This window comes from Malus sylvestris, chromosome 17, assembly GCF_916048215.2.
Source record: "Malus sylvestris chromosome 17, drMalSylv7.2, whole genome shotgun sequence".
NCBI classification, from domain to species: Eukaryota; Viridiplantae; Streptophyta; class Magnoliopsida; order Rosales; family Rosaceae; genus Malus; species Malus sylvestris.
The window spans coordinates 21,097,358-21,122,636 of NC_062276.1; the positions used below are offsets into that span (position 1 = coordinate 21,097,358).

General features: G+C 36.4%; 3 protein-coding genes and 1 long non-coding RNA gene across 23 annotated transcripts; 2 read left to right on the forward strand and 2 right to left on the reverse strand.

Moving 5' to 3' along the window:
* Window positions 1-250: 250 nt before the first annotated feature.
* Window positions 251-4,177, forward strand: LOC126609778 (hexokinase-1-like). The gene is made up of 9 exons (XM_050277706.1): window positions 251-618; window positions 1,114-1,264; window positions 1,349-1,531; window positions 2,143-2,217; window positions 2,364-2,519; window positions 2,706-2,804; window positions 2,924-3,054; window positions 3,196-3,277; window positions 3,468-4,177. The coding sequence occupies exons 1-9, from the start codon at window positions 350-352 to the stop codon at window positions 3,813-3,815; spliced, it is 1,494 nt and encodes a 497-aa protein (XP_050133663.1). The 5' UTR covers window positions 251-349; the 3' UTR covers window positions 3,816-4,177.
* Window positions 4,178-7,583: 3,406 nt separating this feature from the next.
* LOC126609782 (uncharacterized) lies at window positions 7,584-10,721 on the reverse strand. Of its 18 annotated transcripts, XR_007618277.1 has the most exons (6): window positions 10,373-10,719; window positions 10,172-10,246; window positions 9,602-9,689; window positions 8,722-8,987; window positions 7,877-7,967; window positions 7,584-7,660 (listed from the first exon to the last, which is right to left on the reverse strand). XR_007618277.1 is itself a non-coding variant. In XM_050277712.1 (4 exons), the coding sequence occupies exons 1-4, from the start codon at window positions 10,407-10,409 to the stop codon at window positions 8,846-8,848; spliced, it is 342 nt and encodes a 113-aa protein (XP_050133669.1). In that variant the 5' UTR covers window positions 10,410-10,719; the 3' UTR covers window positions 8,463-8,845. The 18 variants fall into 18 exon arrangements, 1 of the variants encoding a protein (XP_050133669.1); XR_007618278.1 differs by having other exon boundaries at window positions 7,585-7,961; XR_007618276.1 differs by having other exon boundaries at window positions 7,585-7,967.
* A 4,204-nt stretch (window positions 10,722-14,925) lies between these two features.
* Window positions 14,926-16,477, forward strand: LOC126609783 (uncharacterized). Its single transcript, XR_007618293.1, has 2 exons — window positions 14,926-15,603; window positions 16,179-16,477. It is a non-coding gene; the product is annotated as an uncharacterized LOC126609783 (long non-coding RNA).
* Window positions 16,478-18,763: 2,286 nt separating this feature from the next.
* On the reverse strand, window positions 18,764-22,202 carry LOC126609779 (auxin-responsive protein IAA26-like). Of its 3 annotated transcripts, none has more exons than XM_050277709.1 (6): window positions 21,531-22,202; window positions 20,874-21,353; window positions 20,098-20,372; window positions 19,679-19,826; window positions 19,254-19,318; window positions 18,764-19,137 (listed from the first exon to the last, which is right to left on the reverse strand). In XM_050277709.1, the coding sequence occupies exons 2-6, from the start codon at window positions 21,323-21,325 to the stop codon at window positions 19,103-19,105; spliced, it is 975 nt and encodes a 324-aa protein (XP_050133666.1). In that variant the 5' UTR covers window positions 21,326-21,353; window positions 21,531-22,202; the 3' UTR covers window positions 18,764-19,102. The 3 variants fall into 3 exon arrangements, with proteins under 3 accessions (XP_050133666.1, XP_050133665.1, XP_050133664.1); XM_050277708.1 differs by having other exon boundaries at window positions 20,874-21,421; window positions 21,531-22,201; XM_050277707.1 differs by having other exon boundaries at window positions 20,874-21,426; window positions 21,531-22,200.
* Between the last annotated feature and the right edge of the window lie 3,077 nt (window positions 22,203-25,279).

The following is a 25,279-nucleotide window of genomic DNA, read 5'->3' on the forward strand; positions in this document are numbered from 1 at the left end:
AACGATATTATCTATACTAAGGGAAGGGAATGAGCTATCTACACTAAGGGGGAGGGGATGAACTAAGCCTCACAATGGGTTAGTAATAATGTGGTTTAAATTCGCTTTTGACGAGAATCGAACCTAAGACCTCTCACTTACAAGTGAATAGAAATATTACTAAACCGTAGTACTGACCGGCGATAATATTGTAATTATCAGTGAAATTCCATTTATCTGTCCTACTCACATATAAAAGTCGCCCCAAACCGTTAAAATTTGCATCACTCACTCCCCCAAACCACCAAAGAAACAGAGCATTTCATTTGCTTCTCCACATACAACTCCGAACCCGAAATCAACCGAAACAATGGGGAAGAAGGCGGTGATAATCGTTACTGCGACGGCAGTGTGCGCCGCGGCAGCGGTTCTGGTGGTGCGCCACCGCATGCGGAGCTCGGGACGGTGGGCCCGTGCATCGGCGATCATCAAGGAGCTCGAGGAGAAGTGTGGGACCCCCACTGGGAAGCTGAGGCAGGTGGCTGACGCCATGGCTGTCGAGATGCATGCCGGCCTCGCCTCCGAAGGTGGCAGCAAGCTCAAGATGATCATTAGCTACGTCGACAATCTCCCTACTGGGTACGTAGCTATTGAATAAATCAATCAATTGACTCTTTTGATTTCCTGACGTGCATATATGTGTATTGTAGATTCTGGATCGACTGGTACCGCTTGATCTGTTTTGGGACTGATTGATGTGGGGTGTTTTTGTTTTTGTTTATATTGATTTGGGTCTCCATCGTTGGATTCAAAGTCCATTTCTTGATATCTTTGGATGTGTATATTTTTTGGGGTAACCTCTAAAGTTTTAATCTTTATAAATGGATTGAAAATTTCGGTTGAATACTCACAGTTGCGAAAAGGGTCGATCAAAATTTATCCAAATTGTAGGAATTTTGTATTGTATTTTGCAGGTTGATCTCTTCCTGATCAATCTTGGTGTATAATTTGATGAGTGAATTGTACATTGTGTTTGTTTCATATTACTTGAACAGTTGTGTTACGATGAAATTTTCTGCTCTCAGATGTTGAAGTCTCCTTTTAATATGTATATATATGTATTTTCTATTTCAGGAATGAGAAAGGGTTGTTTTATGCATTGGATCTCGGAGGAACAAACTTCCGTGTACTGAGGGTGCAATTGGGAGGAAAGGGTCGTGGAATTATTAGCCAAGAATTTACTGAGGTCTCAATTCCTGAAAATCTTATGGTCGGGACTTCAGATGTAAGTAGATTGTCGCTAACAATGCCAATGTAAGTTTTTTATGTGAAAACACCTCTCAAATCTTGAGAATGATTGTGATTTCAGGCACTCTTTGACTACATTGCGGCAGAACTTGCTAAGTTTGTTGCTAAAGAAGGTCAAGATTATCAACTCCCTCCTGGCAGGCAGAGAGAACTAGGTTTTACCTTCTCATTCCCTGTGCTGCAATCATCAATTAATTCGGGGACCCTTATTAAGTGGACGAAAGGCTTTTCTATAGATGATGCAGTTCAGTCCTCGTTACTTTGACTTCTTTAATATTCTGTATTATTTTTGTTCTCCTTAGTTTAATTTTTTCTGTATTCTCCAATAAAATCTCTTGCGAAAAAAGTGAATATTCAGCACTTATAAAGTGTGGACATATTAGTGCCGGGGATTTATAATACATTTGTCCATCTACTACAGCTACTACTTTATTCCACCTTCCCCTGTTAAAAGAAAGTTGTTTCACTTGAGTCCTAGAATTCATAAGATAAAGAATTCCTTGAATCAGTAACTTGTGATTGTGGTTCAGTTTCTGTGATATAGTTGCCCTCATAATCCTGAAACATCAGAATTGTTAAAGTTAGCTTTTGTTTCTTAACGTTGTAGTCAGTGCCACTTCTCATTATCTTCAAGTGAGCTTCATCCTTTAAACAACACACAGCAGAAATACTCTAGTCCATTTCCCTGGCCAGCCATTTCATTCAACAGTGCAAAAATACTCTAGTAGATTATGTTCATTTGAAGCAATAAGCATATCTAGTATTTAAATTATCACGTGACATATTCTAAACTTGTGAAACCTGTTTTGCACTCATATTTCAACCTTCATGACTTTAACTCTTCATGCCGAATAGGTTGGGCAAGATGTAGTGGCTGAATTGAGTAAAGCCATTGAAAGAACAGGCCTCGATATGCGTGTATCTGCTCTGGTAAGTAAACTTGATGAGTTATTTTAAAAGGCCTTCATGTCGAGTCTATGAGTATATTTATTGGCTTTGCATTGGTACGACGTAAAAATGCTTGTTCAAATCAATTATAATTTAAAGTTCAGTGTTAATGGTCACCTTCTCACCAGGTTAATGACACGGTTGGGACATTAGCTGGAGGCAGGTATGTCAATCAGGATGTTGTTGTTGCTGTGATTTTAGGTACTGGGACAAATGCAGCATATGTGGAACGTGCACATGCAATACCAAAATGGCATGGTCTGCTCCCTAAATCAGGAGAGATGGTTAGCAACTCCTTCACTGCTTCACAGCTTCACGGCCATTGACTTGTGTCAATTACCTATTCAATACTTTTTTTTTTAAATTATTCTTTTCAAACTTTTGTTAGCATTAGGATTGTAAAATTATGAAAAACAGTAGCAACTGAAAATTATAAAGTAAATCTTGAAGCTGCTGTCTGTGGACTGTAGGTTGTCAACATGGAGTGGGGTAACTTTAAGTCAGCTCACCTTCCATTGACAGAATATGATCACTCATTGGATACTGAAAGTTTGAACCGTGGTGATCAGGTGATTGTACTTATTTACTTCCTCAATTTGTTTTTTTTTTTTTTTTTTTTTTTTTTTTTTTTTTTTGGTGACAAACTCTAATACGCTTATTTTAATGCCATTGAAATTGATTCTTTTAGATTTTTGAGAAGATAATTTCTGGAATGTACTTGGGAGAAATTGTTCGCAGAGTTCTTTGTAGGATTGCTGAAGAAGCTTCCCTTTTTGGTGACACTGTTCCACCAAAGTTAAAAGTTCCTTTCATTTTGAGGTTATCCCTTAGGCCCACTATGTTTTTGTAGCTGTATATGTTGTTGTTTGGTGCATTTAGTATTACCTTCCTTGGATTTATTATAGCCTTTGGGATTCTGTTTTCGCTAAGTGGTTAAAATGTGAGCTTTGAATTATGCAGGACACCTGACATGTCTGCGATGCATCACGATGCATCCTCTGATCTTAGGGTGGTACGAGAAAAATTGAAGAATGTATTGGAGGTGTGTTTAATTTCACTTCAACTACTCGCATTATTAATATCAGAAGTGGCCTTCAAAAGACGTATAACGAGGTTGAATCTAGGGATGATGCTCTTATCTTCACGTGAATGACTTTTAAATGTTGTTGGCCATACTAATCGGATAAGTTTGTGTAGATATAAATTTTTGAAATGTTCTAATTCTGTTTCAGATATCAAATACTTCTCTTAAAGTAAGAAAAGTTATTGTCGAGCTCTGCAATATAGTTGCTACACGTGGGGCCCGCCTTGCCGCTGCTGGAGTCTTGGGTGTACTGAAAAAGCTGGGAAGAGACGCGGTCAAGGATGGGGAAAACCAGAAGACAGTGGTAGCTTTGGATGGTGGATTATACGAGCATTACACTGAATATAGCAAGTGCATGGAAAATACTCTACGAGAATTGCTCGGAGAGGAAGTTGCAGAAACTATCGTTATTGAACACTCTAATGATGGCTCTGGGATTGGAGCTGCCCTTCTCGCCGCCTCTCACTCACAATACCTAGGAATCGATGAATCCTGAATTTACCAGGATAGTAGTAGAGCTTTTTGCTGAAGAAAGTTTCACACTTTTGGTGTTTTAATCTTTCTCCGGGTTCGAACTAGAACAGCTCCCATTTTTTCTTCGTATAACCGTGCCTCTTCTCCTCTGCTCATTCACCTCTGGAATTCTTTTTTGGGGGAATATTAGTTTGTGGCTTTGCAGAATGTGTGAGAGAGGTGGATTGATTGTATAAATGCAGGACCCGTAAGCGGCCATGCAATACTGCTTCGGCCTGCAAATTTCCATTTCTTTTTTACCTTGTGGTAATTCTTAAATTGTGTTGGTAATTCTTATTTCTTATGTTCAAAGTAATAAAAATATTGAAATGCTACTTTTAATCATGACGTTATTGAATGCTATCTTAGCATCTTTTTAGCTCTTAACAAAAATTCACATTTCACATTTAAAAAAAATAAATATGAAGAAAAAGAAACATATAAAGCAACATGTTGGATGAAAAAAAAAACCTGAAAATCCAAGAATTAATTGTTATTACATTTGACATTAACAGTTGATAATAATGAATAGGTAATGAATCCTAAAGTATTTCTCTCTAACATTAAGAGTTGTTGGAGTTTTAAACTTCAACCTCGTTCGAAAAAAAGTCGGGAAAATGGCTCAACAAGAGTAGGAAACGCTATGAAAAAGTGACAAATTCACAAGATGAATGAATATGAATATACATTATACATTGGGTGTACATATCTAAATCTCACATATATGTTTTCTCTCATTCGTAATCACAACGTAGAAATCTACTAAAAGGAGGGATACACTTGTTGATGAACATTTCTGCACCACAAGTCACATAACATGTAAATAGAAAGTAAACCCTGCATTATTAAATCAGATATTTTACATTATTAATCAACAAACAAATTAACAGAAAAACTGCATTACTTAGTTAATATACAGACCTGCAGAGGTAGTTTTGGTGGTGGATATGGACTTTTTGCAGTAACGTGTACACTTACGATATATTAATGCTACTGCTCCACCAGCAGGTTCTCCCGGATAAGAAGGCTTGTGGGCATTTAGATATACAATATTCTCTGCAGGCCTGTTCATATGGTCGTTGCAAATGCCCTTGCAATCTATCACACATTTATCTGGATCTTGGCGAGGGTAAGGAGTACTAGGGCTAGTGCTTGGGACAGGAAAGTTTTGATCAGGTGGGGTCGCGGGGTCGTCCAAATAAGGTGGAGGGGGTGGGTTTTGGAGGGCGGGGTCACATGCCGGAGGAGGGGGTGATTGTCGAAAAGGATCAACATTAGCGAGACGGAGGGGTTGGCTTCTGACAAGAAGGGTTCCCCCAGGAGGCTCAACATGTTTGGTCCTATCATGTTGCACGGGATTGTTTGCTATCTCTCGTGCTGCTTGATTATCACTGTATAATCTTTAGGCTTAAACACTATCTCAGTAAGTAGAATTTGAAGCCACAAAAGCTCATAAATACCATGTGCCATTCCTTTGTACTCAACCTCTGCCGAAGACCTTGCCACCACACTATGCTTCTTACTCCTCTAGGTTACAAGGTTACCTGCTACAAAAGTAAAGTAGATCGCAAATCAGTAATATATCCAACCTAGTCTGCATCCATGTATCCTTTCACTTCCATATGTCCATGCTTTATGTACAGTAGTCCTTTCCTCGAAGTTCCCTTCAAGTTCAATATTCGCATTACCGCAGCCACCTCACTAGGTGTATGCATAAATTAACTCACCACACTTATTGCACAAGCAATATCTGGCCTTGTGAGTGACATGTAAATCAACCATCCTACTAACCTTTGGTATCTCTTCCTATTTGTTGGGATTTGATCTAGATAAATTGCAAGGTGATGATTTTGAACAATAGGTGTATCCACTTACTTACACCCTAGCATACCAGTTTCATACAGAAGATCCAATATATATTTCTGTTGTGACAAGTATATTCTTTCCTAAGACCTAGCAACTTCAATCCCTAGGATGTATTTAAGTCCTCCAAGGTCTTTCAACTCAAACTTGGAAGACAAGTATCTCTGCAATCGTTCAATTTCCATTGTATCATCACATGTGACAATCATATCATCCACATATATAATGAGTAAGGTTATCTTGCCATCTTTGCGTTTGATAAACAAAGTATGATCTGAGTTACCCTGTCGATACCTGTACTTTTTCATTACTTGGGTGAACTGCCCAAACCACACTTTAGGTGACTATTTGTGACCACAAAATCCTTTCTGAAGTCTACACACTTTCCCGCAAGAGTTTGCAGCACTGTATCCTGGTGGAAAATTCATGTACACCTCTTCCTCTAAATCTCCATGCAGAAATGCATTTTTTCCATCAAACTGTTGCAAAGGCCAGTCAAGATTAGCAACAAGTGACAATAAAACTCTGATGGTATTCATTTCACAATGGGAGCAAATGTTTCTTGGTAGTCTACCCCAAAAGTCTGAGTAAAGCCTTTGGCCACTAACCTTGCCTTGTACCCATCAATTGTTCCGTCTGCCTTATGTTTAATAGTAAAGCACCCCACTAACTTCCTTCCTTTAGGGAGCATAACCACACTCCATTTATTATTTTTCTGTAATGCTTCCATCTCAACTTCCTTCTGTCCATTTCAGATCTTTCAAGGCTTCTTTCACTCTGGTAGGTATTTTGAATGGATATGTAGTTTGTAATGGATGGAGTTAGTAATGGGGTACCGCACTTTTTCTTCTAGAGAGTACCTGTCTGGTGGTTTTCCTCGATTATGTCGAGGAGGTAACACATAAGATGTTTTAACAATATCTGAGTGAGAACTTACCCCAAAGATACCCGTTTGACATAGACGCGTACTTGAGGAGTATGAGAAGGGTTGACGTGTTCTGTTTCAATAGTGCTATTCATCTGTCCACTTAATTCAGGATGCCCATCACTTGGGCCTACATCTGGAAATATCAAGTCAAGCCCACTTGGGCCTGTATTAATTATCCCAGACGCCTGGGGACTTGATATGGCTGCTGCTAACTGATCACGCCCATTTGGGCTGTCAATATTTGGACAGTTGTATGGTGTCTCTGTCTGGGCCATTTTTGGCATTGTCACAGTCTGGGAAATCACATGGATTACATGGCCCATTTGGGATGTCACTGTCTAGTCCATTTTGGGCTATATCTCTCGGTGCAGTAATGGCAGCAAGGCTGCTGTCATCAGTTTGGTTAGGCCTGTGACCAGTTTGGGTAGGCAGCCCGCCACTTGGGCTGGTATGACAGTCTGCAATGGAAATCTCCATTACACCAAACCCGTCATAATCATCAATTAAGGTTGTCTCCCCATGGCTGGGAGGAAAAAATAATTCGTCTTCAGAGAATGTAATATCCATGGTGACTTACATAAGTCGAGTAAATGGATGATAACACCGATAATCCTTTTGCTGCAAATTAAAGCCAACGAAAACACATTGTTGAAGGCGAATTTAAGCTGGTTATTGAGGCTATTCGTGGTGCCTATCATGCTCCCTGGAAACTGAGGACCATTCTTGCTGATATTTGATGACTGGCGGGCTTCTTTGAGGATATTTGTTGGAAGCATGTCTTCAGAGAAGCTAATTTTCTAGCGGATGCTATCGCAATAGTAGGTTTCTCAGTTAATGGCTTCCATTTTTAGGATAAAACTATTCCGTTGACTACTCGTCCAGCCTAACTATTTGATTGTACTCAAACAGGTTGCCCTAGGGGATTTTCTCTTCAATATAGTTCTTTCCTTTTCTAGCAAAAAAAAATAATCCTCATATGATTTGTAATTCAATGCAATAAATTTATTTCCATCACCAATGCCTCGAACTTGCAGGATCTAAATTTAAAAAAAAAAAAAGAAGCTATTAATGGACATTGATCACCAAAAATGAAATCATAGACCCTAAAACTTCCATTATGGCAAAAAATATAAACATTGCGAAACTGGAAAAGAATACAATTCTAAAGAGAAACTGAGAAGAGGGATTACATTGAATGGAAACCACAAACACAAACCGAAACAATTCTTATAGGATAAGTCAGTCGAACTTACAACGGAATGAGGAGTGTGCAATCTCACTGCGAATTTGCTAAATCAAGATTACCAACACCAAATTAGAACATTTTAATCCTTCAAACTGTTCCTAAGAAAGAAAAAAAAAACTTAAATTGAGTGAGGGGATCTATACCTTAAGACAATGGGAAAACGAAAAGGAAGACTGTTGATCAGTTAGTTTCAACACTTACTTTTCCTACAATGGTTACCACAATCTAGACTCTAATGCCAGAGAATATGCAAATGCTAAAACATCTCATTCATGAATGAGATGGTTCTAGTTTTAATTAAACAGTAATTACGTTTACACAACGGGGATGACACACGATTGTGTAATCGTCGATGTTGATTTATAGAGTTTTTGGACACGTTTCTCTACAGAGAAGTGTCATCCGGTTTTCAAGCAAATATGGTACTCTAAGTCATGAATGAGATAGTTCATTCTGAACGGTTCTAGTTTTAATTAAGCTAGAGCAAGGTTCTAGTTTCAACACTTACTTTTCCTACAATGGTTACCACAAGAATTCTATGAGCTTGATGGTCAGGATAAAGACTGTTGATCAAAAGTTGACAACTGGAGGCATTATAAGTAGTCGATCTTCTTTTGTTTCTTCACATTTCACACTCATAATGTGACGGTATTCCACCTAAACTTTATACATCTAAGTTGCGAATAAGTAGATTAAAGCTAGAAAGTATCAAACTTTACAACTTTCCCCAATAGCATATGTCACTACAAAAGTACCAATTTTTCTAGTATTTCTTTGATCATTCGGCTATATAATTAAAAATAATAAATTTGAAGGAAAGTAAAAACACATATGTTGTATGCCTATTATTACTTTCGCTGGCCCCAACGTAGATTGAAGATTCCTAGTATTTCTTTGCTCCCTTCTGGCCTTCTCAATCAAAAACATCCAGAGCTTCTCTTTATCAGCGGGATCATGCACCTGTGGCACTTTTTGTTCAGTGACCAAAGTACCATACAAAACTTGATCTAAAACTTACAGCAGAAAGATGCATAGAACCATCCACTATGAGAGTTGGTCTGCCGTTAACATCAAGAAGGTCGTGTACGTAAGCTTTTCCATTTCGGCTATACCCTGCACTGAATCTTGTGACAATTCAGACACTCTGAATTCTTGAAGCCATTTGTATCACATGATTAGGCAAGTACCAAAAACGAAACTTTATTCATAATTACTTTCTTTTTTTGCTTTCAAAGGGTAAAAAATCTAAAATGAAAGAAATTTTCCAATGTAAAATGCAAGTGACAGAACATGTTCAAGCAACAACTAATGCAAATTATGCAATTCATCAAGCTAGTGAAGGATAAGTGTTAACACACATAAATTATCTAATTTGAAGCTCATATCATGCGCAACAAACCAAAACAAACAATTCAACTAGAATTTTGAAATTCAGACCGACCAAAACAAACCAAAGTCACTTACCATGGAAGATTATCACAAAATCGCAGGACCCAGACAATGTAAATCGAGTGGGCTGTATGGGGTAAAACTGACTCCGCCTGACCATTTTGTTATCATGGGTCATCTCTATAAGAAACATTGTATTCATCTTTTTATTTCACCATAATTTTAACACATAGTTTTCATTTTTTTTTTTTAACTTCACGTTAGAATTATAGGGGTTAATCTATGACATCTAGCAACTGATAATATATGCATGCTCTAACCCAAGAATAAAATAAGAACATACAGTGTTTTGAGCTGCATAGCCACCATACTGCTGCGCAAGAGCATCTCCCATGCTGTGGTAGATATCCATTTGAGGCGCAATAATAGTGCTATCAGGATTACACAACAATAATTATTCGAATATTAGATAGAAATTAAACAAACAAAAGAGGAGAAATATTTGACCACCTGAATAATCCTCAATTTCTTCAGCCATTAAAATAAACCTTCTTCGACTGTTTTAGTCCACAATCAAAGGAGCAAACCCTTCATAGAGTTTTAGGCAAAAATAATCAAGAGGAAACCAAATAAAAAAATTGGAGATTTTTAAGAACCAAAAACTCTGCAATCAAACAAAATATAATCTGTGGAAAGAGTTTAAAGAGAGAAAATGAGGAGAGTGAAGAGGTTTACCATCCTTCAAGGAAACCAGAACTTTCAGATAAAAGGACACCAAAAAAACCCACAAATTTAACGAAAAATTGAGCACAACCCAGAAATTTAAAGGAAAAAATCTATGAAACTTAACTAAAACTCAATTATAATAAATCCAAAATCTGAGTTGTGCATTCAATTGCTCACCTCCACTCACCTTCTTCGTACGGAGAGTAATCAATGTCCTTTTTTACACAATTCAACATCAACGCCGCTAAAGACGCAAATATGCCTGCAAAACATCCCAATTCGCATACACAAATAAAAAACCCATGGATCTGATTTCTTCCCTGTAGAGCACAATTAATTGCATAATTATTAAACGAAACATGCAAATAATGAGATTGAACGTGCGAACCTGAAGACGACATCGGAATTGATGGCGGCACGAGCATGGTCAAGATGGCTGAGATCACATGCGGCAATTCCACAAACGTACATGCTAATCTTGCCGGGTTCTATCGGCCTGAAGATCTGGAGAAAGATAGCGACGCTGAACGGTGAGTAAAATGGCGATGCGGTAGAGAAAAAAAACCTAGGTTACAAAATACCCAAAAGGTGAGAATGGCGAGAGAGAAGCGAAATCGAGAAATCGTCGAACCGAAAGGACCAGCGATGGTGGACGCGTGGTCTAGAAGGACAAAGTCATCCTTTAGCTATGTAAAAAGCGGAAAAAATGGTCGAGAACAAAGGAATACAAGGGCATTTCCGCCCGCACACTATAGATCAACAGTGCCAACCCAAAACTGAGTTTTAGTATATACTTAGCAACGGTGCCCACACAATACTGCGGGTTTAAAAACTGTATAAAATATGTGGAACGTTCTAAAGACATATGATATGCAATAATATTTACATATATGTTGAAATCTATTTACAAACCATATATATTAGTAGTTCTATTGTCATTGTTCTAACATTCACATCTTTTACAAATTTAAGTCCTAATTGTCCTTTAACTAAAAGAAAAGATAAAAGCTTCTTACCGAAATCTACCAATTTGAATCAAATCTACCAAAGAAGCATAGATTGTACCATACCTTGTAATTTTTGCTAGCTGGACACCTACAATATCAATAGAGACATAATTTCTTCTCAAGAGATCGGAAAAACCAAATTTGAACAGAACTTCCTCCCCCCTCCTCTAACCAAATAAAAAGTCATGTTTCTCTTTTGGAACCTCTAATCACATGACATAAAACCACACATAACATAAATTAAAAAGAAAAGAAACTGATCACATTAACTTTTGACAAAAACTTATTACCCAAGAATAGAAAATCACTGAAAATACAAATCACCAATGAAGAAATGAGGTAACAAATCAGCAACCTAACTTATATAGCATTAGCATGAACCATGCTAATTTGTTCATATAACTTATTTGTCTCCCTACATTTTCCCTTTTTTGATTTTGTGATTTTGAAACGGTTGCGGTTTCGAAACCGAACCGCGGCTAAGAAAACGGTTTGGTTTTGGTTTTGGATTTTCAAAACCGCACTGAAACCGAAACCGCACCATATATTGAATGTTATGTTCTAATTGGTTCTTTATTGTTGTACTTTTATGTGCAAACGGAAGCGAACTATAACAAAGTACCAAATATCAATGTCGTATGTGAAAGCTAAAACAAACAATCTCAAACTGACACAAGAGATTTACGTGGATCGGCGTAAAGCCTACTCCACGGGCGAAGCACGGCGAGGAATTTCACTAAACAAACGGAGATTACAAAAGAGTGTTTAAACTCTCACAACCCAAATCCCACAAATTACAAACCCTAAACCAAACGAGTAGAGAACCCAAAACTAACGGAGAAGATTCTCCCAAATTGCTCTCTAACTCACAAACTCACAAATTGACTCTTACCAAATTGCCACACGAATGAGCCACACAAAATACACTAACCCTAAGGTCCTATTTATAGTGCATAGGACTTAGGTTACAATAGAAATCCTAATAGGAAATAAATCCAAATCCAAATCAAATAGGTAATTAACAAAATCTCTCCACCAAGGAAACTAACTAAGAAGTCAAAACCAAACCCAAATAGGACACCAAAACCAAATAGGTAACACAAACCTAATTTATTGCATCATCCTAATTTTGAGCCAAAAACCCAACATTTATTAGAGTCCATACATTTATAGTATCAACTCAACTCTACTAGAATAGAATGTCATCCAATTTTGCACCAATATTCAAGTCCATACATCTCTCTCTCTTTCAAAACTCATGTTCATCTATCTGGCCACACACAAGAAGCTGTGCAGTTAATAGTACCATATTGTAGTAGAATTACTAATTCCAACCCTTGATCACAACACTTCACTCGATCTAAATAAGGCACATAGTTCATAGATGTGCTAGAAGCTTGAACCTAATTAATGCAGCACACCTATAATTAGCAACATTATTTTGCTTGAGAAATGTGCTTCATAACAGTGCTTATCTTGATATATAACTTAAACAAATTATGCAGTATGAAAGATGTATACATATATACTTTCTTTAATGCTTGTGTGTTGCAGATTACAGCTACTATTGCATATGGTTAGACAAATCTCTCTATCCCTAACTTCCTTTGCTGCAGTTTTTTTTTTTTTGTGAACTCTTTTGCTGTAGTTTTGCTTTTGCTGCTGTTTTTCGCTATAGTTTTGTTGCAAGTTCATTGATTAATGTACGAGGAAAATGAGATCGTCTTATGCGTAAATAGGTGTAAATTTAAAATTGTAATTTTTTTTTCTCAAAAAACCAAATCGAAACCGTTTAAAACCGCACCGAACCGAATAAAACAGTTTGATTTCATTTCGATTTGGCTTCAAAAAAGCACCGCGAAAAGTTTAGGTTTCGATTTGAAACCGCATCGCGCAACCTCTACACCAAACTATCATATTTCAAACCTTTTTTTTTAAATTATAATCCAATGGCTATGATCAAATGAGATCAAATCTAACGGCAAAAAAAAAAGATTTGATTTAAATCTAACATCTAAAATAATTTAAAGAAAATTTTCAAATCAAATTTCACTTTATAAATACCTTTGTATTTGTATGATTTTTAATTATTTGTCAGAATTTAAATATTTTTAGATTAACACGTTCACCATATTAAATTAGGATAATCTACATAAATTTTATTTTCAAACAAGTTACCAAAATAAAAATTAGGCTAAAATCATTATTTAATAATCTCGAGCTAAAATTTTAATGCATAACTATTGAAGGAGAAAAGCAGTTTCTGGGTTGTAGCCTAAAATTTTCTGACTTAAATTTTTTAACTTTATTCTTAAAGATTGGAGATGGTCTTTGAGAAACTAAATATATTAAGCAACTCATTGGTTGGAAATTACTTGGGTGTTCTGAGAAACTGTTTGGAGTGCACCGTATCTAGGGGTGGAAAAAAATACTGAAAATACCAAACTGAACCGAAAAAATCCTAAAACCGAACCAAAAATCCCGAAAATTTTGGTACCCAATACCGAACCGATCTTGAACTTTCGGTACGAGAATCGGTCTTACATTTCCATTTTTTCAATAATCCCGAACCGAACCGAAATAAAAAAAATTATTTAATTTTAAATATATATTTGGAATTGTAACATCCGTCGGATTTGGTTGAGATTTAATCTCAACCTTTGAATACAAATCAAAGTCAACCCTCAGAGAACTCAGTCACTCTCTCTCCATCTCTCGAGCCTCGACTCGACCTCACCTCACCTTAGAGCTCAGAAGACTTATCCGTCACCACCAGGGCCGGTCCTGAGTTTTTGGGTGCCCAATGCAAAAGCTCAAAATGTGCCCTTTTTTAACACTGAAACATATGTTTAAAAAAATATATTTAACGAGGGCTGGAACTCAGTCGAAGCTGGAGGGTTAGGCCCTCACGCCCAAATTATATTACTAGAGAAAATATACAACGGGGGACATAATACCTAAGGATAAGTGAGATTATTTTCTTGAATTGGTCCATGTTCTACAAGTAAGTCTCTCATTTCTACCTTAAGACCATCCCAAACTCTTGGATCATAAATGTTTAAATGAAAAACAGGTTCAGGAGATTCAATATTTTCCTCTACACCAATATGATCATCATCAACATTCAAATCCACATCACCACCATTTTCATGATCTTAAGACTCATCACCAACATTTTCTTCTAAATCACTACCATTTTCATGATCATGAGACTCCCCAACAACATTTTGTGACTCTTCACCAACATCATTTTCTCTCAAATTTTTAACTGACTCGTTCTTTGTAGAGAAAAATTTATTAAGAGATCATCTTAAACTTTCGGCAATTTCGTTATCCGTTGCCTTTTTTTTCCTTTTCATATTACTAGAGAGTTGTTTCCTAAAAGACATGGCTTCGATAATTTATTTGCAAAAATTACCTACACATGATATAACAAAAATTTCCTATCAAAATTATCATTCCAACACATATTATATATTATAAAAACATTAACACATAGTCTAACATATTATAAAAATTGAACCTAAAAATTGGTTTTCAAATGAAATCAAATAATTCAATTAGTCAAGAATTCAATTCATCAACAACAACAATTCTATACATCATGTCATATAATTCTATGTCACTTGCAAAATTTTATATTAAATTATGAATTGATAATTCAAATTTTAAAAATTAATTTACCTCAAAACTCAAAAGGGTTGGTGGTGAGTGAATGATATTGCACTTGCAGCAGCCAATGCCCAATGGTGAATGGGCTTGGTGTTGAGCTGAGGAGGAGGGACAGGGACCTCCTACGTTGTCTGGCTGCGTTCAGCAGCTTGCAGTTGAAAAGGGAGTTTGGAAACAATAAATCACTTTCAATGGAATTGAGAGAAGGAAAAGGGAGTCAGGGTCAAGGATGGCAGGGAGGGAAGTGGGGGAAGTGGCGAACAAAGGGGGGGGGGGGTGGGGAATCAGGAAAGGAGTGTAAGCATATGGGAGTTAGGGTTATTGGAGACCGAGTGGTCCTTGTAATGTCGTTTTGTATTTTTTTTTGTAACGCCCACAACCTTGGCCCTTTTTTCATCTTTCTTGGGCTCTTGGCCTTCAGCCCTTATTTGGGCTATGGACTTTTTTTTTTTGTGCCCCCCATCTGTTTTGGGCCTTGGACAGCTGCCTCTGTGACATTGGGCTTGGTCACCACCCTTCTCGCCGATTTCTCCCTCCGTCTTCGAATCCGGCCACACCCACACCACACAAATGACTCACCTCTCTGATCTCTCTCAAATCAGATAAATTTTGGAATTAATTTAGGGTTCGAATTCTAGATTAGGGTTTGTGAAATTTAGCACATGGAGGTGGAACTGATATGAAATTTAGTCCCTTTTGGCTAAATTTCAACACTTTCTCAAATTTCAAGAACTGGGGTTTGGGATTTCAGCTAAATTTTGATTTTCCAAAGCAGATTCTGTGCGCTTACTTCGTGGTGCTTCCGCTGCGCGATGAGGGTGCAATTTCCTTAGGTCTGTCGAGCCTGCCGAGCCTGTTTGTGGGGTCATGGACCTTCACCTCCATTGCCTCACCAGTTGCAACTCTCATTTTCTCTCTGCCCAACGTTTCGAAAGGCAAGGTATGTGTGGGTATTTTCACCATTTCTTCGATATGGGGAGCTTTGAAAGTCTTGTTTTTTGTGGTAAAGATTGATTATTTTCATGTGGGGTGTCTCTGTAACTTGTTATTTTTGGTTGAAAACAAAAGGGTATAGCTGGTTCTTGCCAGATTTCGATATGCTGTGTTTCTGCCATTTTTTCGATATGGGGAGTTCAAAATGATTGTTTTTGTGGTTAAAATTGATTCTTTTGATATGGGGTGTTTCTGTATGGCGAGACTGGTTTTTCTCTCTACCCATACCTAACAAGAAACAAGTAGTTGTCTTATCGTTACTTCCCTTGCAACGTTTCTCTGGGGGGTTCTTGTTAAGTTTCTGCAGTCGAGGTGGTAATTTTTAGCTGGATGGTGTCATAGTTATTAGGTTATATATTTAGGGGCATATGATATATAACCCCATTTGCTTTAATACATGGATATCCGTTATGCAGTTTTTGGTGGAAGTATTAGCATCAATATTGGTAAAGAATTATGCAGTATGTTAGGATTGTGCCTAGATCTCGGACACAGGATTAGTTGTAAGATGTAACATTTCAGGTACTGCCGTGTGATCTCTTTTCATGAAGGCCACTGCTTGAAACGTGTGGGAAACATTCCCTTGGATGAATACAATGTTTCAGTAATATGATGCATGTGTCGTCCTAATATAAGCTTTCCGAGCTCTTGGGATTTCTATGAGTCATGTCAGTGAGATGTTCATGCTTATGAGTAAGTTGTATCCTAGTATAAGCTGTATCCTTGGGATTTCTATGTATGAAGTTAAAGGCTAAAAGCCCAATATGTATGAAGTTATGCACAGATTGATATTGATTGCACATATTGGGTTGGGTTATAAATCTAAATTTTAATATAAAAGGCTAAATTTTAGCCCAAAAGTCCAAACTATTTCAGGATTCTCGAAAATTTGGTTTGGGATCGGTCTTAACATTAGAATTCCCGAAAACATCGGTTTGGGAATCAGGACAAGGGTTTCGGTTCGGTATCCCATACCGAACCAGCCCTAACCGTATCACTCCTTCGGTTTTGATTGGGTTTATGTTTGGGCTACTAATTTGTAATGTCCATGAACTACAAAGCCCAGACAGAATAAGCCTGGGCATTAAACAGCCTACAGATATTATGTCCACCATACTCAAATAAAAAATCGTCGTGGTAATTCACAATCTCTCAAATGTTATTGTTTTTCATACTCCTTTCTCTTTTTAGGTCGTGAATCATTTAACCATTATTATACTACAGTTGTAAGTGAGAGTTCCCAGATTCGACTCTTATAATGACGAATTAAATACCTAATTATGTTGTCAATTATATACGGCTTTGCCCAAATCTCTCAAAAAGGAGAAAAAGCCAAAGAATAATCGCTTAGCTGCACAATATGTAAATTATAGGAAATTCTAAAGACACATTTATTTTCACTAGGAGTTTGCTTGAACTAAAAGATTTCAGATCAACAAAATTTCTACGTATAGTCATTGAAAACTGCACATACGCATGCATGAACGACACGAATTTGATACATGAAATAAGCATGCAAAATTTTGGATTTGTGTAAAGTGACTTCCAATTTATGGTACATAAAGTGGACTATAGGGACATTATCCTCTCCCTAAACTCAAAAGCAAAGACCACAAAATGAATTCCTTTGGAATAAAGGGCAGTCTCCTTTTTCGCCCAAAGTTAGGCAGCTCTCAACTACAGACAAAGACCCTTCAATCCTCCCCAAACCTCCATATTCCTTTTCACCCTCTAGACAGTTTTTCTTATGCACCCACACGTTGATTAGGACACAACCCTCAAATGTCCAAACGAATCTAACCCTACAATTAAGCTCTGCATTAATGGCCATCACTATCTTACTCATCAAATATGGTTCTCGATATTTCAAGAAGAATGCGATACGCTTACTCCTCCACGCTTCTATAGTTGATTTGTGACCGCTGATGCACTAGATTTAAACATGTGTTCGCTTCGGATGACAGCACAACTCCATGTGTAGAAGATGTATACACATTTAGGGACCCAATGGATAGTGTTGAGGTGGAGGGGCATCACGTCAAAGGTCTGGTGAGGACTCTGGGGATTTTTGGGTCTCTACTCTTTTGAACTCAAAAGGTGTCTGTTTCTACTTTATCCCAACCCAAAGGACCCAAAGCCTAAGCCGAAAAAAACCCCTTTGAATACAATGAATAGTGTACAAATTGGCAACCTCTCCAAATGGAATCAAAAAGGAGAAAGTGGAGCAAGCTTTACAGCCCATCGTTCTTTTAGTTTTGTAGGAGATTGATTAGTTATCGAGTAATGCTAGGGAGACTAAATATGTAAACGAAATTTTGTAAATTAAATGATATAAAAAGTTAATGATCGGATTATTACTTAAGTGTTGATTAATGTGTTTATTTTTTATTAGTGACACATCATTTATTTTTCAAATTTAGTCTACCTAGCACCACTCTTACTTAGCAGATCAATATGGCATTTTTTTATTGCCATGTACCACTAAATACACCTAGGGGCTTAAGGTCTACGCCCAACCTACTAAAAAAAACTTGTCTAGGTTGAGTGATAAGTAAAATTAAGAATAATTATTGTAGCAAGTGTAATATTTTGATAACAATTATGATAATTATTATTATAATTTGATGTCACATGAACTTAAGATTTGCTTAACTTTGAACGTAACACAAATCTAACAAGTTATTAAACGACTGGTCAATGCAAGTTATATATACCTCTATGTGGCAAGAAGTCCCAGCTCAAAACTCATCCCAAATTACATGATCATCTTCAACTCCTACGATTACTCCCTACATGGAATCTTAGTCTCCTTTACTTTTTACTTCTTTGTCTTTCTGTTTTGGCCAGATTTCAAGCCCTACTTCCCTTAATATGTTTACTTAATTGACAACATTTGTTTAAAATTAGATGTTTATGACTTTCTAATCAACCTTTGCTTGCAGTCAAACTTCATTAGTGACTTTTTAAGGAAAAGAAAGAAACAAACAAAATCACCCTTCTCTAAGTCATCTCTTTGCCATGAGATGGGACAGTTTTGTTTGTAGGAATTAGGTACGTCCGCAGGTGGTTTGGCATAGTGTTCTTGACCAAGTAATACGCATCGTGAATTCGACTTACAATCGGTTGAACCAACATAACATTATTGCAAGAATCCATAACAGAGTAAATAATGTGGCATTCAGTTAAATCGGCGTAACATAATTACCAGAATGCATAATATGGCAAGGTGATGTGCCACCCAAAGCACATTCTTTGCTTCTCTTTTTTCTACAAGAGCCAAGATACAGACCCATACATCTCCACACGCCACTTGGCTTCCTTTTCTCCACAGAAATTACTGAAGCAAAATTTCAGATAAGTCACACAAAACAAGTCTAGTGCAAAATACAAACTTCAATGGTGGATTCTTGAGATTAAAATTCCCCTTTCTTCAGTTGAATGCAGAGTCAAAGTGGCATCTTATCTTGCTTGCTGCTACGAACTGAAAACAAATCACCACTAGTTTAATCATAATCACTGCAAGGATGCAAAACCAAATGCTAATTTAATTAATAAGGACAAAGTTGGGTTTATATAATGAATCAACATAGAACATACGACGAAGTGCAGAAAGTTCAGAGCTCTTGAGCACACGCAGCCTCTTCACAGTCGACACAAACATCCTGGCAAATCAAAGATCAAGGAGCAAATTACACAACATTGTTTAACGTCCGTGCTTACGGCAGGAGAAAATTTTACAAATTTTTCAGGTGCAAAATGACACGATATGATGCCGTTGTATGGAGTTGCGGGAATCATTACATTAAGAAACAACAAACGAAAACAGTACGCTGATATCTATGCATAAAAATGAGAAGCATATATTGTTTAAAGATGAAGGAATCTAATTCTGCATGATTTAATAAAATGGTGAGATTAAAACTGAAATCATATCAGCAAGTGTTGGAATATAATATACATGAGGAAGTGAAAGAAAATAATCTAAATTTGCATCAGATTCAGAGAGATGATAAGATGCTTACTGCCATGGGACATCCCCAACGAGCATCCTGTCTCCTTCATTATCTTCATAAACTAGGGTATATTCTCCACTTCCATCCAATAAGCCTGCGATTTCTTTCTCTTCCCCTTGCTTGTTCTTGGTTCCACCAGCACAGGAATCTCTTTGAGCTACACATCAGAGCGCACAAACGACAAACACGATTGTGTATAAATAGATAGGATGTATTTTCATGAAAAACAATCCGAAAACCCCATCAAAACAAATTGTGGTAAAAACCAAAACATTATAAAATTTGCGTTGGTAAAATGAATTTTGACCATATGAAGTATACACTTTTACGCAAATCATACTCTCTCTAACTAATTAAAAATGCTAGGAATAAGTTTTAAACAGTAAATTAACAATGTGGCTACAATAATAATTACTTATGAGATTTACCTGCGAGAAGGCCACGGAAGAGTTCATCGACAGCGGAGGAGAGCTTTTGGTAGCTGTCATAGGCACCGAGGTCCACTTTTCTTCCGATGGGAACCCCATCCATGTTAATTTTCACAAACAGACCCTGTCTGCTGGTTTCAACTGGTTTACCATTAGGAACTTTGTTTTGGACAACATTTTCGGATTCAACCGCAGGTTTCGATGAGTTGTTGCTTGCAAGATTTTTCCTAAATGATCGAACTGGAGGCCAACCCACAACCGGAGCAGGAGCAGTTCTGTAATTTTTTTTAGGATATCAAAAGAGAAATAATTAGCACAAAATAAGTTTTCATATATTAATTCACACAAAATTATTATACATAAATTCTACAAAAGACATTAAGAACTAAATAATAATGTACTAATGAAAGAGATAATATGTAGGCGTTATTGAAGTAGATTTGGCAAGAAACAACGACAGAAAAGCCAAAAACTTGCATGAAAAGGGCAGAACAGGCGGTATGCTTGGACAGACCCAAAAAGAAAAACAAGCTTGATTATGAATAAACAGAAAAAAGCAAACTGTCTCACAGGAAAAACTACAGAAAAAGGAAAATAATTTGAAACTTCAACAAAAATGAAAAAAATAATTAAAAAAAAATAGAAATATTATGCATGGACCACAACTTTGCCTAGTCTAGCTCCAAGCAGTGAGAACCTGTGAGTGAATATCCTCTGTCTGAAAAAAAATAAAATAATAACAATATTACACAAGAAAGTAGAAAAAGCTGGATTACCTTTTCTGAGAGGTGTTGGGGAGCACAGCTGTGTTTGCAGGGGCTGGTGAAAACCCTTTCCTTTCTGCATTCTGCAAGTCTACCACTTTACTGCAACAGGGCTGTGACGCTTTGTTGGGGTTGACAGGCAGGTGAATAAAAGATCCAACTTTTGCCTGCTGCTGGTAAGAAGAAATAAGTTTCTGGGTTTGGTTGGAGAACATGGGGGAAGAAAAGTACCCAAGAGAGAGAAGGGACTGAGACTTCTCATCTCTTTCTCTTTCCATTGACCAGTTTTGGCATGGAGGGCCAAGCCTGAGCTCAAGCTTCTTCTCCTCTGAGGAGGAGCTTCCATGGCTGCTGCCCTCAATATCTCTGCTCACAAGCCAGTCTCTCTGTCTAGGAATTAAATCTAGCAGCTGTGGACATGCCTCCTCCTCCTTCCTTGTACATCCCTCCATCTCAGCGACCATATCTAAATACTCAGTTTTTGTGATGACCCTAGTGAAAAATTCAAATCTTTTTACTTTCCCTTGTACTTTTCACACCAGAAATACAAATTGAAGGAACTGCACTGAGAAATGGAACAAGAGGAACTTAATAAGCTTGGGATAAAAAAGAAACCACTTTGACAAGAACAAGAAAAAATGGAAGAGAAAGGGAGAAAGGGGTTTTTACCTTATAAAAGTCTTTGGACAAAGCTCTAAACTTCAAAGGCCAACATCCTCATGTGCTCAAATTGCTCACTTGGTCTCACACACCTTTGATATCAAAAGATCTTGAAGAAACAAGCACAAAGGAAAAACCAAAACCTCACAAGGGAAGAGAAAATAAGGAGAAGAACAAACAACCAAACTTAAAGCACAAAAGGGACAGGGAGGCTAAAATAGGGCGGGGATTGATGTCTACGGGGTTTTTTTCTCTTTAAAACTTGATGTAGGCTTTAGTGGGTTCTTTCTCTTCTTTTCTTTTCGTTTTTTCCTTCTCTCTCCTCTCTCTCTCTCTCTACTTTTGGGACTCGTGGGTTGTATGAGTAGTTGCTGTGAGAGATTTTTACAAATAGAGATGGAAACAAAAGTGAAAAATGATGAGATGGGCAGAGAGATTCCCTTCCCCCCAAAGAACCCCAAAACAGAAAACAGAAATTAGAGCAAATGCACGCAACCACAGCCCCTCTCTCTAAAAACACAACGTAATAACAGGAGGAGGAGGTTGTTCAACTCAGGAAGCAAAGCGTGCTGTGCTGTGCTGACCTCGCCTCTCACCAACACCAAATGTTGTCCAGCCTCGTTAGCACACAACCCCAAACATCCCCTCTATATTTGAATAGAAAATGACATTCTTGCTCCCAAAGTCACTGCCCTATTTGCCTACAGCCTAGTGCTTTACATTGCATTGGTGTTAATAAAGTTAGTCTAGTACACAAACTTTGTTTATAGCACAACACCCAAACAATTTTGTCTTTTTAGTGCCAATGACACAAATTTATTAATAATGTTAAAAAGACTAAATTTGTAAATCAAATAATGTAGTTATAAATAAGTTGATTATTAGTTCAAGATTGGGTTTGAATATGCAACGACACATTCTACTTTATTTGTTTAAATAAAGATAATATTCTTGGATCAATTCCCTCACACATATATCCGTCTTTTACAATCATTCATGATAGGAATATTAACAAACATAGATGGGCATGGAGTCATGACTCCAAATTTTTTTGTCACAAGAGAAAAACTTGTTTACAATGACATTCTTGCTTTCAAAGTCACTAGCCAAACAAATAGTAATGCTAGAGAGATTATTTTTTTAAACTAAATGATATCGTTGTAGATAATTGAATGATTAATAAAGTATCAGTTAACATATTTATTTTTTATTAATAACATATTATTTAATTTGTAATTTAATTTAAAAAATTCAATCTCTAACATTACTCATAAAAAAAGTCAGTGCTCTATATCGAATTGATGTTTATAGGAGTTGATTTTTCTTGTTTAGCACAAAGTCCAACACATTTTGCCTTTTCTTAGTGTCAAAGTCACTTAATTAAGTTGGTGTTAATTTAGGAGGAGGTTTAGGATAAGCGAAGACACGTGTTATATCGTTAGGCGTGATAAATTAATGGGGTTGCTTTTGAAAACTTTAATTAAAGATTTCCAATACTGTTTATTTTAACAAAAAATCACATTTTTATATAAAAAATCAATCTTGATACCGTTTATTTTATCTTTATTATTAAAATGTAAATTTTTCAAATCTTTTTCATTGCATTTAGCATGCCAAGAAATTGATGGATGGGACGTTGTCTATTGGTCTATTGGCCAGTTACATTCATTGTTCATTTATTTATAATACATTAGTTATACTAAAGTAGTGAAGAAGTGGACTAAGTGTTCTAATGGACGAATCATAATCATATGATTCAAATTCATTTTTTACAAGAATCAGACTTAAAATTTTGAGTTTACAAAATGAATATAAATATTACTAAACGGTAATAATAAGTGACATTTAATTTTTAATATTATGCGCTCGCTCCCAAGAGAAGAAAAGAGAGGAAAAAGTTGAGGAAGGATTTGCATGATCCATTTTTGCAGGGCTTGTGCAATAAAAACATGCAGATCCCATGATCTTGTCTGCTCATCCACACATAGACAGAGTGGTAATGTCGTGCGGGAGAGTCCAACGTAAGAACTGCGCAAACCATGCAGCATAGCCGTTGGATTGGTGATTTGTCTTGGCGATGTGATGCAACGCGTAACAGGAAACAGAGCTGCTTTTTTGGTCAATGTAAAAGAAGAGCTGCTCTTGAATAGTGTATGCGATGAGAAGTTTTATACTCTACGTTAAAGAGTAAATAACTCGGAAAATAATCGGCTTTCTGTCAGGTTTGTTTTCTCACCATAATTGGTGGTTCACCAACCCACAATACTGCACTTGATGACCTTTGCCTTTGCTTCTTGAATTAGAACACTGGTTTAATTTTAAGTTGAGAAATATTGAAGGAGATTCTCTCAAATTAGAATTTCTATCGATTCTTTGTGATCTTATGATTTTAGTACAATTTTTATAATGTTGTTACGGGAATTATGCCAAAAAATATAAAGTGACGGAGAGTCCATAGAGAGAATTCTACTTTTGACAGAGTCTCCTTACCATCAAGTAATTTATTTGAGTAACATTGTATTTTTTTTACCACATTATAACTCATTATTTTTCAAATGGTATTAAATCGGATCAATTGATGATGTTAAAATATATATTTATGTGAGCATTATATGTGATCTCTTTTTTTTTTTTTTTGTCAAACGATAGATTTTATTATATTAGATGTTAAACTAGTCACCGACGAAGTTCAAACCCACGTCATCATGTAAGGGCTCAACACATTTCTATCACTGTGATAAAGCGTGATTGTTATCTCTTTAACGTTATTCTTTTCATCACTCTCTTTTTTCACCTTCATCTTCTTTACTAAAACTTCCGCTTTGTTAGAAAAAAAAAAAAAACATCTTGAATAAAAGAAATCTCAACAAATAAAGGGCTTTGTGAAAACATCGACTTCCATATCATTCTTATGTTATTCTTACATAATGCACGGAATTGTTATTTTATATTATTCTTACAATGTTTAACGATAGCTGAATATGATAAGCAAAGATCTTTACAAACATATTATAAAAACGTGCAGGTTAATAAAAATGTTTTAAGTGAAGACCTACGTTATTATACACAAGGAATTACATATCATGTTTGTCAATTATAGTTTACAAATCAATGTTTTGTTTTTTGGTGGGAACATATGCATGTTTGGCATGCACATATTTCTTCTTCCACGTAGCCACGGATCATTTTGGTCAACTAGACAACTTCACGCAAGAAATACATCATTTCAAGTTATTTTGAAGTATGTACACATCAATACCTTGGAAAAAAAAAAAAAACTCTCATTCAAAACCGACTTTTTTTTTCTTTGAAAAACAAACTTAATTAGATAGGAAAATCACAATTATATTCAGTACTAATACAATCAGAGAAAAAATCATTTCTTTGTAGTAGATAAAATATGAGCCTATACATGAACATGTTGAATTGTAAGTCTACGCTAATAAGAACATTGACGGAAAAATTGGTTTGTCAATATATAATTTGAAACGAAGTTGCCAACCATGATATCTTCTTCAACCATAGCCTTTAATCTCAAACCTACTTTTTTTTTTTTTTTTTGTCAAACAATAAATTTTTTAGATTATATGTTATATTAAAGCCGACAAGATTTGAACTCACTTGGTGTAAAGGCAACATTTATCTCACTATTATGGTAAAGAACCACTTGCCAAACCTACTATTTTAAGATGTGCGGATTTTTATTTCCGTTTTCTTTTGTGCATCATTAGACTTTAATAATACAATTTTGAAATATT